Source organism: Onthophagus taurus, chromosome 3 (genome assembly GCF_036711975.1).
Source record: "Onthophagus taurus isolate NC chromosome 3, IU_Otau_3.0, whole genome shotgun sequence".
Lineage (NCBI taxonomy): Eukaryota > Metazoa > Arthropoda > Insecta > Coleoptera > Scarabaeidae > Onthophagus > Onthophagus taurus.
Window position 1 is genome coordinate 2,989,886 of NC_091968.1, and position 16,592 is coordinate 3,006,477.

Genomic DNA, 16,592 nt, shown 5'->3' on the forward strand with positions numbered 1-16,592 from the left:
ACAAAGCGTCTATTTATGTATAATATACCATCACTAATACTATTTATGTATAATTGAGAAAAGCAAAAGACTCAGCACACTGCCCTGGGGAACTCTACATTTGATATCGACAGGAGAAGAGAGTACAGATTCCAAGCGGCCACGTAAAGACCAATAAGAAAGGTAGGACTGGAAGGAGGGCATGGTGCACAGAATCAAAGGCCTTACTAAAATCAAATAACACTAGCAAAGTAATACAACGTTTATCACAAGCAGATCTAATATCATCGGCGATCTTAATCAGTGCTGTAGTAGTACCATGCCCTTCACGAACACCAGACTGGAACTTGTTAATTAGATTAAACTCTTCAAGATATTTCTGAATCTGTAAATAAGCTAAACGTTCAATAGTTTTTGACAACGTAGATAGAATAGAAATGAGTCGAAAGTCACCAACATGGTCGATGCGCCAGATTGACGGAAATATAGACTGTTCAAAAGAACAGTTGAAAATATGAGTTAGGGGGGTAATAACTATATCCAGAATGGGTAAGAGGAATCTGAGTATTAACACACTGTATTTGGGAACTCGCTAATCAGAACTACGCCGTCAAACGCTCTAAATCTTCCAAAAAGGACGGAGTAGGAGAACAAACGTGTATTGAATCGCGAAACTCGAATTATGATATGATGGTATATGAATGATATATTAAAAGTGGTTTCACGTGATTTCAGGTCCTCATAAATTCGGATTTTTCAGTTAACACAAAATCAATTGAATGCAACAATTTCATCGAAATCAATTTTATTTATAACTTTATTTTGAAAATAACACAAATTTATAATAACACAAGATTTATCTCACTAAACTGACTGTTATTTTTATTAATATAATATATCACGAATTTGTTTTTATATACAACACAGCATTTTTATCTTTAACCCTATTATTTTTTAAATCATTTAAATGAATAATGATCTTACAGGTATTCCCGTTTCGTTTTAAATGATAAACTTTAGAATTCTTTTTAGTTTTAATAACAACTTGACATGAAAAGCTAATTTTTTCCCTACCGGTAAAAACAACGCTCCATTCTATAGTGTCAATGTAAATTTGCGAAGTACAATAAAAAATCCCGTATTTACTGACGATGAGAAACTCGGAATTCTTTGGAAAAGCATACTCCATCGCATCAACGATTTTCAATGATGGATGAAATAATCGAACGTGACGAAAAACATCCATATATTTCCCGGTAAATTCGCACATAGGACATTTATACAAAAAATAATCGCATTTAATCTCGTGAAAACGAATTTCGTAACAAGAATAAAGTTCGGTGCAACCTTTTTCTAAAAAGCGGCATGGATGAGTTAGCGATCTGCTTATTTCTTCTAAATCGATGTTTCTCATGTCGGTTACGCCGCTTTTACACGAACAATTTAACGGTTTGCATGTAATGCAAACGCTGTGGCCGTTTAAACAAACAAAGATTGGAGGTATCATGATCATTGAGCACGATTCGCAACGCATCAAATTGATTTTTTCGTAATATTCCATTTCGGCTTTACTCAAACGGTTTGGGGTTAATTTCGATGATTTTGGACGTAAAATAAGTGGGTGAATTGAAGAGGTTTCTTCGGTTTCAAAATTTTGTTGGTATTCTTGGCTAGTTTGAGGAGTTTCATTTTTTTCTATAACTTTATCTTCTTCATTATTCTCTTCTTCTACATTATCATCCGAATTACTTTCGGATTTATTTACTACTTCTTGATTTTCTTTTATTTCTTCATCTTCTTCTAATATGGTTTCTTTAAATATCTCTTTTTCGTTTTCTTTGGTTCCTCGTTTTTCTTCCTCCTCGCAAATATAAACATCGTCTTCTTTATCTTCGTGCTTATGTTCTGATTTATATTCATGTTCGTGTTCCGTTATGGATCCTAATCCTATTCTAACTGAAATTTCGCTTGATTCGGAAAATCTACCTGGATAAATAAAAAAGGAACGTTTTAAATTTTTTGGGTTAAATTTAAATAACTTACTGGTTTCGGAAAATTTCGTTGTTTCGCTGAAAAACGAAGAATGACTTCCGCGAAGAAAACTTTCTTGGAAAAACACATCGTCTTCGTCGAAGAAAGAATCATCAAACGGTTTATAAAAGTTAGGAAAGAAATCATTGTTTCGCAGCCCAAATCTCAACTCATCATTAATTTTCATTTTAAAATCGTCCATGACATTTTCATCGTCTTCAATTTCATCAATTTTAACTTCATCTTTAACCACAACTCCGTCCTCAATTTTTAATTCACTCGTTATTTTTATATCACTTTTAATATTAATATTAGATTTATTTTCTGTATCATTTTCAACAACATCATCAATAATATCATCAAGAATATCCTCAACAAAATCTTCGTTTTCTTTATCATCAAAATGAACCGATTTTTTTTGATTAGATTCAAATTCTATGTTATCCATGGTTTTTTTTCGAATACTCGATCGAAAACTCGAATTTCTTTGAAAAATCTCCCTAACTTTACTATCTAAAACTTTCTTTTCGTGATAACTTCTTCTGCTTATTGATTTATTCATCGCAAACCCTTCATCTTTCATCCCTTCGATGTTTATAAAACAAACTACGTTATTGAGCAACTTCTTTCCGCATATCGTTCTAATTCCGCTTACATCGACCAAAACAGCACCATCTTTTCTCGTTATTAAGCTGTAGTTTCCTTCGGAATGATGCTTTGAATTAAAGGCGAAATTTCCGCTATCAATTTCAACGTGATACGATAAACTTTTCGCACGTTTTACCGTTCCCAAAAATCGCAATCGAATCTCCGCGATATCTCCGTAATATTTAAATTGTATCAGAAACGTTTCATCGTTTAAGTGCATTAAATAATTTGCGGAAAAATCTTGGTTTAAATCCAAATTAAAATTGTTTGTGTTTAAGGAAAAATTCGGGTGGTTTTTATTGAAATGATTTAAGATATCTTCTTGGAATCCTTCCCATTGACAGTTTTCTGTTGATGGACATAAATAGATGGGTTGTACCATTTCTATGCTGCTATAAAGAAAACTTTTTATTAATTAAATTTTTAAGTAATGTAGGGGTTGGGCTTTGTAAAATAAATCTTTTCCAAGAAGGTTTAATTCTTATCAGGAAATAAAATTAATTTATGTAAGAGGATTGCTTTTTCTGATTTATGTTGTAATCTGTAGGAATTAAATTTAAAAGATAGTAGATACTTTATTTGAATAGTTTTTGGGTATTTCACATTGGGAAAATTATGGTATCTCAGAAACTAGAAGTTATTTATTATCATAAAAACTAAAAAAGATATTTTAGAACGGATATTTTTTTTCAGAAAGTACATACTTTATTTTAATAATATCTGGATATTCCATAACAATATCCCGAGAAATTGGGTTTCCAGAATAAATTAAAAATAATTCAAAGAAAGGTTAAAATTATGTCCAACTTTAAAACGTTGTATCTCAAATACTAAAAGTTATCTCTCAAAACGGATCTGTTTATTGAATAGCTCATACTTTAATTGATAAACTCTGAAAATTCCATAAACAATTTTCGACAATTCGATTTATTACAAATTTTTAAAATTAATCAATAAAAATTTTGATTTTTAGAAATTGTTAAAAACTTCGTTTAACTTTATTTAGGTGTATCATATGAACTAAAAGAGATTTTGTAAAACGGACACTTTATTTAATAATATTTGGATATTCCATAATAATATCACGAGAAATCGGGCTTTTAGGATGTATTGAAAAAAAAAAGGTGAAATTAACAAAATTATGGCCAACTTTAAAAAGTTGTATCTCAAAAACTAAAAGTTATTTCTCAAAACGGATCGGTTTATTGAATAGCTCATACTTTAATTGATAATCTATCAAAATTTCATAAAAATTTTCCGACGATTCGATTTATTACAAATTTTTAAAATTAATCAATAAAAATTTAGATTTTCACAAACTGTTCAAAATTGTATTTAACTTTATTAAGCTGTATCATGAAAACTAAAAGAGATATTGTAGAACAGATACTTTTTTTGGAAAGTACACACTTTATTTTAATAATAACTGGATATTCCATAACAATATCTCGAGAAATCAGGTTTCCAGAACAGATTAAAAATAACTGAAATAAAGGTGAAATCAACAAAATTATGGTCACCTTTAGAAAGTTGTATCTCTGAAACTGAAAGTTATTTTTCAAAATGGATTTTTTAATGAATAGCTCATACTTTAATTGATAATCTCTCAATATTTCATAAAAATTTTCCGACGATTTGATTTATTACAAATTTTTAAAATTAATCAATAAAAATTTAGATTTTTATAAATTGTTAAAAATTTTGTTTAACTTTATTAAGCTGTATCATAAAAACTAAAAAAGATATTGTAGAACGGATACTTTTTTTGGAAAGTACACACTTTATTTTAATAATAACTGGATATTGCATAACAATATCTCGAGAAATCAGGTTTCCAGAACAGATTAAAAATAATTGAAATAAAGGTGAAATCAACAAAATTATGGTCACCTTTAGAAAGTTGTATCTCTAAAACTGAAAGTTATTTTTCAAAACGGATTTTTTTAATGAATAGCTCATACTGAATAATTGATAATCTCTGAAAATTTCATAAAAAAATTCCGACGATTTGATTTATTACAAATTTTTAAAATTAATCAATAAAAATTTAGATTTTTACAAATTGTTAAAAATTATGTTCAACTTTATTAAGCTGTATCATGAAAACTAAAAGAGATATTGTAGAACAGATACTTTTTTTGGAAAGTACACACTTTATTTTAATAATAACTGGATATTGCATAACAATATCTCGAGAAATCAGGTTTCCAGAACAGATTAAAAATAACTGAAATAAAGGTGAAATCAACAAAATGATGGTCAACTTTAAAAAGTTGTATCGCTAAAACTAAAAGTTATTTTTCAAAATGGATTTTTTAATGAATAGCTCATACTTTAATTGATAATCTCTCAATATTTCATAAAAATTTTCCGACGATTTGATTTATTACATATTTTTAAAGTTAATCAATAAAAATTTACATTTTTACAAATTGTTAAAAATTTTGTTTAACTTTATTAAGCTGTATCATAAAAACTAAAAAAGATATTATAGAACAGATACTTTTTTTGGAAAGTACACACTTTATTTTAATAATAACTGGATATTCCATAACAATATCTCGAGCTATCAGGTTTCCAGAAAGATTAAAAATAACTGAAATAAAGGTGAAATCAACAAAATTATGGTCACCTTTAAAAAGTTGTATCTCTAAAACTGAAAGTTATTTTTCAAAATGGTTTTTTTAATGAATAGCTCATACTTTAATTGATAATCTCTCAATATTTCATAAAAATTTTCTGACGATTTGATTTATTACATATTTTTAAAATTAATCAATAAAAATTTAGATTTTTACAAATGGTTAAAAATTTTGTTTAACTTTATTAAGCTGTATCATAAAAACTAAAAAAGATATTATAGAACAGATACTTTTTTTGGAAAGTACACACTTTATTTTAATAACAACTGGATATTCCATAACAATATCTCGAGAAATCAGGTTTCCAGAACAGATTAAAAATAACTGAAATAAAGATGAAATCAACAAAGTTATGGTCACCTTTAAAAAGTGGTATCTCTAAAACTGAAAGTTATTTTTCAAAATGGTTTTTTTAATGAATAGCTCATACTTTAATTGATAATCTCTCAATATTTCATAAAAATTTTCTGACGATTTGATTTATTACATATTTTTAAAATTAATCAATAAAAATTTAGATTTTTACAAATGGTTAAAAATTTTGTTTAACTTTATTAAGCTGTATCATAAAAACTAAAAAAGATATTGTAGAACAGATACTTTTTTTGGAAAGTACACACTTTATTTTAATAATAACTGGATATTCCATAACAATATCTCGAGAAATCAGGTTTCCAGAACAGATTAAAAATAACTGAAATAAAAGTGAAATCAACAAAATTATGGTCAACTTTAAAAAGTTGTATGGCTAAAACTAAAAGTTATTTTTCAAAATGGATTTTTGAATGAATAGCTTATACTTTAATTGATAATCTCTCAATATTTCATAAAAATTTTCCGACGATTTGATTTATTACAAATTTTTAAAATTAATCAATAAAAATTTTGATTTTTACAAATCGTTAAAAACTTCGTTTAACTTTATTAAGGTGTATCATATGAACTAAAAGAGATTCTGTAAAACGGACACTTTTTTTGGAAGTACACACTTTATTTTAATAATTTTTGGATATTCCATAATAATATCACGAGAAATCGGGCTTTTAGTATAAATTAAAAATAATTGAAAAAAAAGGTGAAATCAACAAAATTATGATCAACTTTAAAAAGTTGTATCTCAAAAACTAAAAGTTATTTCTCAAAACGGATCTGTTTATTGAATAGCTCATACTTTAATTGATAATCTCCCAAAATTTCATAAAAATTTTCCAACGATGCGATTTATTACAAATTTTTAAAATTAATCAATAAAAATTTTGATTTTTACAAATTGTTAAAAACTTCGTTTAACTTTATTAAGGTGTATCATATGAACTAAAAGAGATTTTGTAAAACGGACACTTTTTTTGGAAAGTACACACTGTCTTTTAATAATATTTGGATATTCCATAATAATATCACGAGAAATCGGGCTTTCAGGATAAATTAAAAATAATTGAAAAAAAAGGTGAAATCAACAAAATTATGGTCAACTTTAAAAAGTTGTATCTCAAAAACTAAAAGTTATTTCTCAAAACGGATTTTTTAATGAATAGCTCATACTTTAATTGATAATCTCTCAATATTTCATAAAAATTTTCCGACGATTTGATTGATTACATATTTTTAAAGTTAATCAATAAAAATTTACATTTTTACAAATTGTTAAAAATTTTGTTTAACTTTATTAAGCTATATCATGAAAACTAAAAGAGATATTGTAGAACAGATACTTTTTTTGGAAAGTACACACTTTATTTTAATAATAGCTGGATATTCCATAACAATATCTCGAGATATCAGGTTTCCAGAACAGATTAAAAATAACTGAAGTAAAGGTGAAATCAACAAAATTATGGTCAACTTTAAAAAGTTGTCGCTAAAACTAAAAGTTATTTTTCAAAATGGATTTTTTAATGAATAGCTCATGCTTTAATTGATAATCTCTCAATATTTCATAAAAATTTTCCGACGATTTGATTTATTACAAATTTTTAAAATTAATCAATAAAAATTTTGATTTTTACAAATTGTTAAAAATTTTGTTTAACTTTATTAAGCTGTATCATAAAAACTAAAAAAGATATTGTAGAACAGATACTTTTTTTGGAAAGAACACACTTTATTTTAATAATAACTGGATATTCCATAACAATATCTCGAGAAATCAGGTTTCCAGAACAGATTAAAAATAACTGAAATAAAGGTGAAATCAACAAAATTATGGTCACCTTTAGAAATCTTATCTCTAAAACTGAAAGTTATTTTTCAAAACGGATTTTTTTAATGAATAGCTCATACTGAATAATTGATAATCTCTGAAAATCTCATACAAAAATTCCGACGATTTGATTTATTACAAATTTTTAAAATTAATCAATAAAAATTTAGATTTTTACAAATGGTTAAAAATTTTGTTTAACTTTATTAAGCTGTATCATAAAAACTAAAAAAGATATTGTAGAACAGATACTTTTTTTGGAAAGTACACACTTTATTTTAATAATAACTGGATATTCCATAACAATATCTCGAGATATCAGGTTTCCAGAACAGATTAAAAATAACTGAAATAAAGGTGAAATCAACAAAATTATGGTCACCTTTAAAAAGTTGTATCTCTAAAACTGAAAGTTATTTTTCAAAACGGATTTTTTTAATGAATAGCTCATACTGAGTAATTGATAATCTCTGAAAATTTCATAAAAAAATTCCGACGATTCGATTTATAACAAATTTTTAAAATTAATCAATAAAAATTTAGTTTTTTACAAATTGTAAAAACTTTCGTTTAACTTTATTAAGGTGTATCATGTGAATTAAAAGAGATTTTGCAAAACGGACACTTTTCTTGGAAAGTACACACTTTATTTTAATAATATTTGGATATTCCATAATAATATCACGAGAAATCGGGCTTTCAGGATAAATTAAAAACAATTGAAAAAAAAGGTGAAATCAACAATATTATGGCCAACTTTAAAAAGTTGTATCTCAAAAACTAGAAGTTATTTCTCAAAACGGATCTGTTTATTGAATAGCTCATACTTTAATTAATTATCTCCCAAGATTTCATAAAAATTTTGCGAAGATTCGATTTATTACAAATTTTTAAAATTAATCAATAAAAAATTAGGTTTTTACAAATTGTTAAAAACTTCGTTTAACTTTATTAAGGTGTATCATATGAACTAAAAGAGATTTTGTAAAACGGACACTTTTTTTGGAAAGTACACACTGTCTTTTAATAATATTTGGATATTCCATAATAATATCACGAGAAATCGGGCTTTCAGGATAAATTAAAAATAATTGAAAAAAAAGGTGAAATCAACAAAATTATGGCCAACTTAAAAAGTTGTATCTCAAAAACTGAAAGTTATTTCTCAAAACGGATCTGTTTATTGAATAGCTCATACTTTAATTGATAATCTCTCAAAATTCCATAAAAATTTTCCGACTATTCGATTTATTACAAATTTTTAAAATTAATCAATAAAAATTTAGATTTTCACAAACTATAAAAAATTGTATTTGACTTTATTAAGCTGTATCATGAAAACTAAAAGAGATATCGTAGAACAGATACTTTTTTTGGAAAGTACACACTTTATTGTAATAATATCTGGATATTCCATAACAATATCCCGAGAAATCGGGTTTCCATAACAAATTAAAAATAACTGAAATGAAGGTGAAATCAACAAAATTATGGTCAACTTTAAAAAGTTGTATCGCTAAAACTAAAAGTTATTTTTCAAAATGGATTTTTTTATTAAATAGCTCATACTTTAATTGATAATCTCTGTAAATGCCATAAAAATTTTTTGACGATTCTATTTGTTATAATTTTTTAAAATCAATCAACAAAAATTTTAATTCTTAAAAATTTTTAAATATTTATTTTTTCGAAAAGTAGATACTTTATTTTAATAATGTTTCGATATTCCTTAACAATTTCCCAAAAAATACGGTTTCCAGAATTAATTAAACATAAAAACCCAATATAAACCTTTAAATATGCGGATATAAAAATTTAAAAAATAAAAATACTTACAAGTTTTGTAATAGAAAATTGTTAAGGATTGAAAGATAAATATAGACTACGATGTAATTCCCTGGTTACCTTTTGCGAAATTCCTTATCATTATTGTTCCAGATAAGCAGCATTTTGATAAAACCATCCCGATACGAGCGTAAAAGAATTTATAAAAAACATTATCTTTAAGCTTACAATATAAAGAAATCTTATCACAATAGATATTGTCTTTTCGAATTAAATTTTTTAATAAACTAAAAGATTAAAAAACAATTTTAATTTTACTCCAAACTTTCCACTTTTATTTTCGCCTTCCTCTCCATTACCAGATTTTCTGGTATAAGCTAAATAAATCCGGGCATAAATTTTCCTCGATAAAGAACAACGATGCTCTAAATTCCCGGGTCATGCCGGTAAAACTAGCCCTATTTTTTTCATTTTTTGAAAAAAGACGCTAAAGAATGGAAGCCATATATCTAACTCGGCGGTGCTAATAGAATTCTTTGGAAAGAAACCGCGGCGCGCGAATCGACAACGACATCCACCCGGAAAGATACGGCCTAGATAAACCCCGGAGCCGGAACATTCCAGGTATAAATCAAAGCGAGATAAGCGATACTTTATTATTGACCGTCGTGGGCTAACATAGTTATGGTAGAGGAGGTATTATCTGTTTACGGCTCTTTTTGTTTTTGTAATCGTAAAATTGGTTTAAAATGTTCAAATCGGGGGTAATTTACTGATGGGGTGGATTTTTCATTATCTCTTTTTGATTTGTTGTGCCACCATAAACTTTAATGAATTAAAAAAAATTAACTTACCTAATTTCTTCTTGAATTATGATTAATCACAACATTTTTATTTTTTTTTATTTGTAATTAATTCATAAAAAAATTAAATCAAATCAAACCCATCCCATTCTTTTTATACAACTTTTTTATTTTCGTATTTTTAGAACATACAACACTAACGACTTAATTTTGCGACGGTGGTCGGTGGTAATTTAAGTTTATTTTTCCTTAAATTTGATTAGCTGCTTTTAATTCCATTCCAATTTCTTATTTCGAGATATTAGTTCCATTTTAAATCACTAACACTTCAATAACAAGTCTCGATAATAATCACGTAGTCTTAATCTCTTCAGAGTCATTTTTTTTAAATCTTAATTAAAAAGAATTTTTTTATATACCCTGATATTATCAAAGCCCGCCCCTCATTACGTTAAAATTAATTTAAAGAGGCCGATTAAAACCAATTCGATTTTTAAATCGACTTTTTTCTTATCGCTTTCGTTGGACGTAGTTTTTTGTCTTACGCCATCATCGGCCATAACACTGCTAGCTATTACAACTGGTCCGTTAGCTCCGGACACACTCGACACTTCCGGTACGACGCAATTGGTCATCGGTGAGCTGAAATTGTCTAAACCCTGACATCGTAAGCGGTGCTCTCCGAGACATGCACTGTAAGCGATCGCGTGCGGGATGTAACTTTGGTCGAAAACTCCCGTGAAAAGGGTTGTTGCTAATGGACCTAAAGCATAAACGGGGACGTCTTCACCTCCGTGGGTAGCCCATTGTCTTGGTACGGCTGAAGTGTGGACTTGGTTCTTATCGTCGACGAATCCTGTCGTGTTTAATGGGATTATCCTTGGGTTACTAAAACCTGGACCGTTTCCATAAAGGATTGTTGAATAGGGTTGACCATCAATGTCGGATACTTTACTATCCATCCCTAAAAGAAAATTTTGCATTAATTACTTCTTATTGTTTTGTTTAATCTTAATCTTAATTAATTGTTAAGTTAGCATTAAGATCTGTATATAAACCCAAATTTTGTATTAATAAACCAGTATTATTGATATCTTTGTAATGCTCACTTCCTTCCTGGATTAAACGTCTGACCTGCTCGGAGTTTAATCTATTCCAAAATAAATATCTGGCTTGCCAGGAGTTTATTTTCTCACAAACACTTTTCAAATATCTGGCCTGCCCGGAGTTTGAACATCCTGGAGCAATCTAAGAAACCAGCAACAAAAAATTAAAGTCTTAACTTGAGGCATTAACCTAATATGCCCAAAATCAAGAAGAAATCGGTCAAAATATCAAGAAGTTACACATCAATATGACAAAAAATTCAGAGATCCGAAAGACGCCAGAGTATATACAAAAGCGTCTACACACTCTCGAATCACTTTGGAAGAAGATCGAAGAAAATCATTCGTATTACATCTCAAACTATTACCTGCAATTACAACAAGTCTACAACGATGCTCTAAGCTTCATAAAAGAGTGTCAAAAAGCACAACATCCCGAAACCAGAGAAAAAAGGCAGGAAATAAGAATCAAAGAAATGGGTAAACTAATTAACAAAGTAAAACTGGAAATGGTGCAATCAAAACAAAAAGCACTTATGAATATCTGCGATGTCAACTTCAACATCAAATGGACAGCACCTCAAGATTGGAAGAAGATATCCAGATAGAAGAAACAAGATTTCAAGCTCGATACTTCGAAGAAGATGTATGTTGCAACCTTCAGACGGATTTTTTATATCCCCCACCTTTTACTCACCTTCCTCTGAAACACAACATATCCCTCAGAACAACACTGCTATCCCTCTTCTACAAATAAAACTTCCTGTATTTGATGTATCCTATGACCAATGGATCACCTTCTACGGCCTAAGAAAAATCGAAAAAAATGCAATATTTAAAGACGTACCTGAAAGGAGAAGCTAGTCGAATAATCCAACATTTGCAAATATCTGATAGTAATTATGATGCAGCGTGGACACTTCTACAAAAACGTCACCAAAACAACCGATTAATTCTATCAAAACTACTGGACAAGATTTTGGATCTGCCAGCAACTACGACTGAAAACGGGGAAAAGAGAACGACACAACAATCGAGTGTCTCCAAGTCATATCGAACCTGGGAATTCCAACGGAATCTTAGGGTCCTATCATAGGAAGAATATTTGGCAGAAAATGGGACTACGAGACGAACAAGCAATACGAACTGTCGTTGAAAGAACCACATAAAATACAAGACTTCCAAGATTTATTAAGTTTTCTCAGAACTCGCTTCCAAAGACTAAAAGCAATCGTTGAACCAAAAATTCGAAACAATCCAATGCAAGCAAAAGAAGCTTACAATAAGAATAAGTGCAGATATTGTAAAGAAAACCACATAATACACTTCTGCATGAAATTCAAAAAACTTACAATTCCAGAAAGGATAGTGCACATCAAAGCTCAAAAATTGTGCAAAAATTACTTATTTCACGACAAAAACAACATGTGCAACTCAACGTTAAGATGTCATATTTGCCAAAAACCACATCATACGTTGTTTCATAGATATAAGAACAAGCAGATTAACCAAAGCACTAAATCTACAAAAAATGTAATCCTACTTTCCGGCAGTTCCCAAAAACTCCGAATACTTATCGATCATTACTCGCTCATCCAAGGCAAAAAATACATGCCAAAATATCTGGGCCGGAAGACGGCTTACCAAAGATATCAAAAGGGAAAGTGGATCTAAACGTTCTACCTCATTTTCCGACTAACTTTACCCTCAATACCACTTATCCTTATTCTATCTATGCTAAGGCAATCATTACCAAACAAAAATCTACAAATTTCCTCAGACGAACACTGGAACAACAAAATCCTAGCTGATCTCACCTACAATATTCCTGGTCCCATAGATGCTATCATCGGAGCAAAAGAATATAGAAAAGTCATTCAAGAGTTTGGATGGATTTTATCAGGAATAATGAAAGAGAAACAAGCTACTACAATTACAAGCATGATAAATCGAGTCAAAGAAGACGCTCAATTAAAGAAGATCTGGGAAATTGAAGAAATTTTAGTTCCAAGAATTCAAACGAAAGAAGATGCTGATTGTGAAGATCATTACCAAAACAACACAAAGAGAAATGATGACGGTACATACACTGTCACAATCGTTTTTAAAACTGAACCAGAGATTGCAACAGTCATCCAGGATCGGTCATTTCAAGACAGCCTTGCAACTCAAGGGACGCAATGGCACTTTAATCCGCCCGCAGCTCCTTACTTCGGAGGAATTTGGGAAGCCGGAGTGAAACTTGAGACGAGTCATTGGGGAGATAATATTAACATTTGAAGAACTCTCCACATTTCTTTATCAAATAGAAGCATCCTTAATTCCCGTCCATTAACACCTTTAAGTAACTACATGAATGATACGACTGTTTTGACTCCTGGACATTTTCTTATCGGTAGATTGTTATCCTACAATCATCTTTCTATCAAAAATGAGCAAGATTTATCTTCGAGATGGAAGTTAATTCGAAAAATGAATAAACACTTCTTGCAAGCGTGGTCCACTGAGTACCTCAGTCGGTTACAACAGAGATACAAATGGAAAGTTCCACAAGATAATTTCAAGCCAAGTGATGTTGTTATTATCAAAGAAAATATCGTTGATCTCAATCGTTGGCCATTAGCACGAATAACAGTCTACGAATAAAAGTCCATCCTTCAGATTATGGCAATGTTAGAGTGGTCCACCATATTCAGTTCGTTCACAGCAACGTACAACCTAAAATATCCACATTCTGGATTGTACATCGAACACATGGAACATGCGAATGAGGACAATTCAGAATCGAGTCCAAGATCAACCAAACAAAAATAGACGAAGATATGGAAACAGCCGCAGGCGCGTTTAGAGATTTCAAATAGTTATGTGATAACATTACTGCAATGGGACATTCTACTCATTGTGAAACTCTTCTACATAATCTGGAAGAAGATAACAAGCAGCTAGAATTGGTTCATGATGGATTACATAATGTTATACAAAGAAGACAGAAGAGACGACTGTTGGGACGATTATTAACAAGTGTTTTTTGCGTCAACAACGAAGTATACCAAGATATCGAGGCGTTAGAAAAGAATCAACAAACCTTGATAAAAGCATAAAATCATCAAAGTAAATTCATGATGTCTGCAATTCCTTTCAACGCTACCGAAGGAAGAGTTTATGCCCAACTAGAGAAGTTTCGCGTAAAACTAAACCAAGGACTTTCTGCGTTAAACGAAATGAATCGTTGGTTCACCAAAGTCGATGTGAATCAATTGAACATCATAACACATAGCTGTAAACATCATTTCGGAAATAAGTTTCAATTTTATACCAAGGTGATGCATCTACACCTTGGGAAGAGAGGATCTGTATGATCTGTATGTCACATACACAGAATAATTGCCTCAGCAAATTTAAAACTTCCGTCGAATATTCAAATCCTTCAAGTTCCTATCATAAAACTTAAAATGGAACAAGATGAGGAGTTTATTACGATATTTACTTACTTTCCCATGACAGAAGTAATTGACTTCGAAATTATTAAAGTCAATACTATACCCCTCAAGATTACTAATGCAACATACTGGATACTAGAAGTTCCAAACGAAATCTTCGCTATTGATTACAACAATCAATTATATTTTCAACTCAGCCACGAAGAATCAATGAGATTTATAAATGTCAAGATGAGCCAGCATGCGGAATTCAAGAATTCCCAATAAATCATCTGGAAAGATTTATACATCAAGGAAACCTGGATTTTCACCAATAAATTTAATCATTTGGAAAGATTTATACGTGAAGGAAACTTGGATTTTCATAACACCTAAACCAGAGAAGATCGCTATAACATGTTCTGGTACACGAGAGGATATACTATTAAATTCAACTGGTGTACTCCAGATCTCTCAGGACTGCGTTATAAAAACTAAAAAAATTATATTAGCACCCAAGAGAGACAACAGTATTACCATACCAGCCAGTTTCAATCACCCCATCGTACTTCCAAGGAATATAACCATAAAAAGACCATGGGTTATTCCAAAACTATCTGAAGAAAAGGTCATCAAAGCTGGAGATGAAGTTTCTCAGCTTATGGCCATAGAAGAATTAGTAAATGAGGAGATACGAAACGTTAATTGGCGTATCAATCGTCATTGTAGTTGTCATCTCATGGGGATTGTATGGATGGTGTAAGGTGAAATGTCGAAGAAAACCAAAACCAAAAGAGATAATTGCGTAACGCACACCGCGCGCAATTATGCGACCTAAATTAATTAGTTTTTTAAACATTTTATTAATTTTTTAACATATTATTAATAAGCGTTTATAACATTTATCAAATTCTGACAATCCATTACTACCATAGATAGAAGAAATTATCATAGAAATACATAGAAAACAAAAACAAGCACTCACAAGAGATTGGACAAGAAAGGAAAGAAAACTGGAAAGAAGAGATAAAAGAAATGACATCAGACAAACAACGAAAAGGAACAAATTTTTGGTGCCTCATACATTTCATGAAAGAACTACTTTTTTAACAAAGACCACATTCACAACACACGAACAAAAACTTTTGGGAAAAGGCTTAAAATATGCCATCTACAAAACACTTAATCTCAGAAGAACCGCCATAGAGCTGGAAGCGGTAACACGTAACCATCCTAAAGAAGAACAAATTCACAGAGAACTACATCTATTATTCAAAGAAGACATGGGAAAGAGCAAAAAGAAAAATAGATACAATACCCAGAAAAAACAAAAAAGAGAAGAATAGATATTGAAGGGCATTAAACGGAATATCAAGGATAACGATTTGATGGTTACATTTGATTTTAATTTAATAACAAACAATCCAACTAATGCTTTTCACTCCAAAGTAAAAAAGATAATCAAGGACGTTACAGATACCCTAATGAAACTCAACATACGACCCAACTCGCTGATCCCAATGAATCCTAAAACCCCTCGATTATATGCTACGCCTAAATTACATAAAATGGGACACCCCATCAGACCTATCATAAGCTCCATAGAATCCAGCACCCATAAAATCGCAAAAATATTGTTGCGTATTTTCAATGATATCATTGACTTCAAACCAAGACACACCACATCCAATAGAAAAGAATTAATGCTAAACCTTAACTAATTCATGACAACTATTTAATGGTATCTTTCGATATTGTAAATTTATATACGAATATCCCCACTGGAGAAACAATCGAGATAATTCAACGAATTTTAAATGAAAGAACAAATAATCCTGAAGACGATCTGCATCGAACAAAATTTCTGCTCATTTGAAGGAAAAATTTATACATTCCCAGATGGGCTACCCATGGGATCTCCACTGAGCGGATTGATGGCAAACATATTTCTCAACAAATTAGAAAACGAGCAGATAATC

The 16,592-nt window shown here is 30.0% G+C and overlaps 2 protein-coding genes across 6 annotated transcripts in view; both read right to left on the bottom strand.

Annotated features, from left to right (window-relative positions):
- Positions 1–767: 767 nt before the first annotated feature.
- LOC111423976 (uncharacterized) lies at positions 768–9,394 on the bottom strand. Of its 2 annotated transcripts, none has more exons than XM_023057366.2 (3): positions 9,337–9,394; positions 2,023–3,050; positions 768–1,965 (listed from the first exon to the last, which is right to left on the bottom strand). In XM_023057366.2, exons 2-3 carry the CDS (start codon positions 3,038–3,040, stop codon positions 878–880), a joined length of 2,106 nt encoding a protein of 701 aa, XP_022913134.2. In that variant the 5' UTR covers positions 3,041–3,050; positions 9,337–9,394; the 3' UTR covers positions 768–877. The 2 variants fall into 2 exon arrangements, with proteins under 2 accessions (XP_022913134.2, XP_071051225.1); XM_071195124.1 differs by having other exon boundaries at positions 2,023–3,047; positions 9,337–9,392.
- Positions 9,395–10,236: 842 nt separating this feature from the next.
- The window catches only part of LOC111423963 (alkaline phosphatase-like), a 154,756-nt gene continuing 148,400 nt past the window's right edge, over positions 10,237–16,592 (bottom strand). For all 4 annotated transcript variants that reach the window (XM_023057351.2, XM_023057349.2, XM_023057350.2 and 1 more), the window contains one exon: positions 10,237–11,052. In XM_023057351.2, coding sequence (XP_022913119.1) covers positions 10,535–11,052 — 518 coding nt within the window. In that variant the 3' untranslated portion in view covers positions 10,237–10,534. The remainder of the gene's footprint in view (positions 11,053–16,592) is intronic.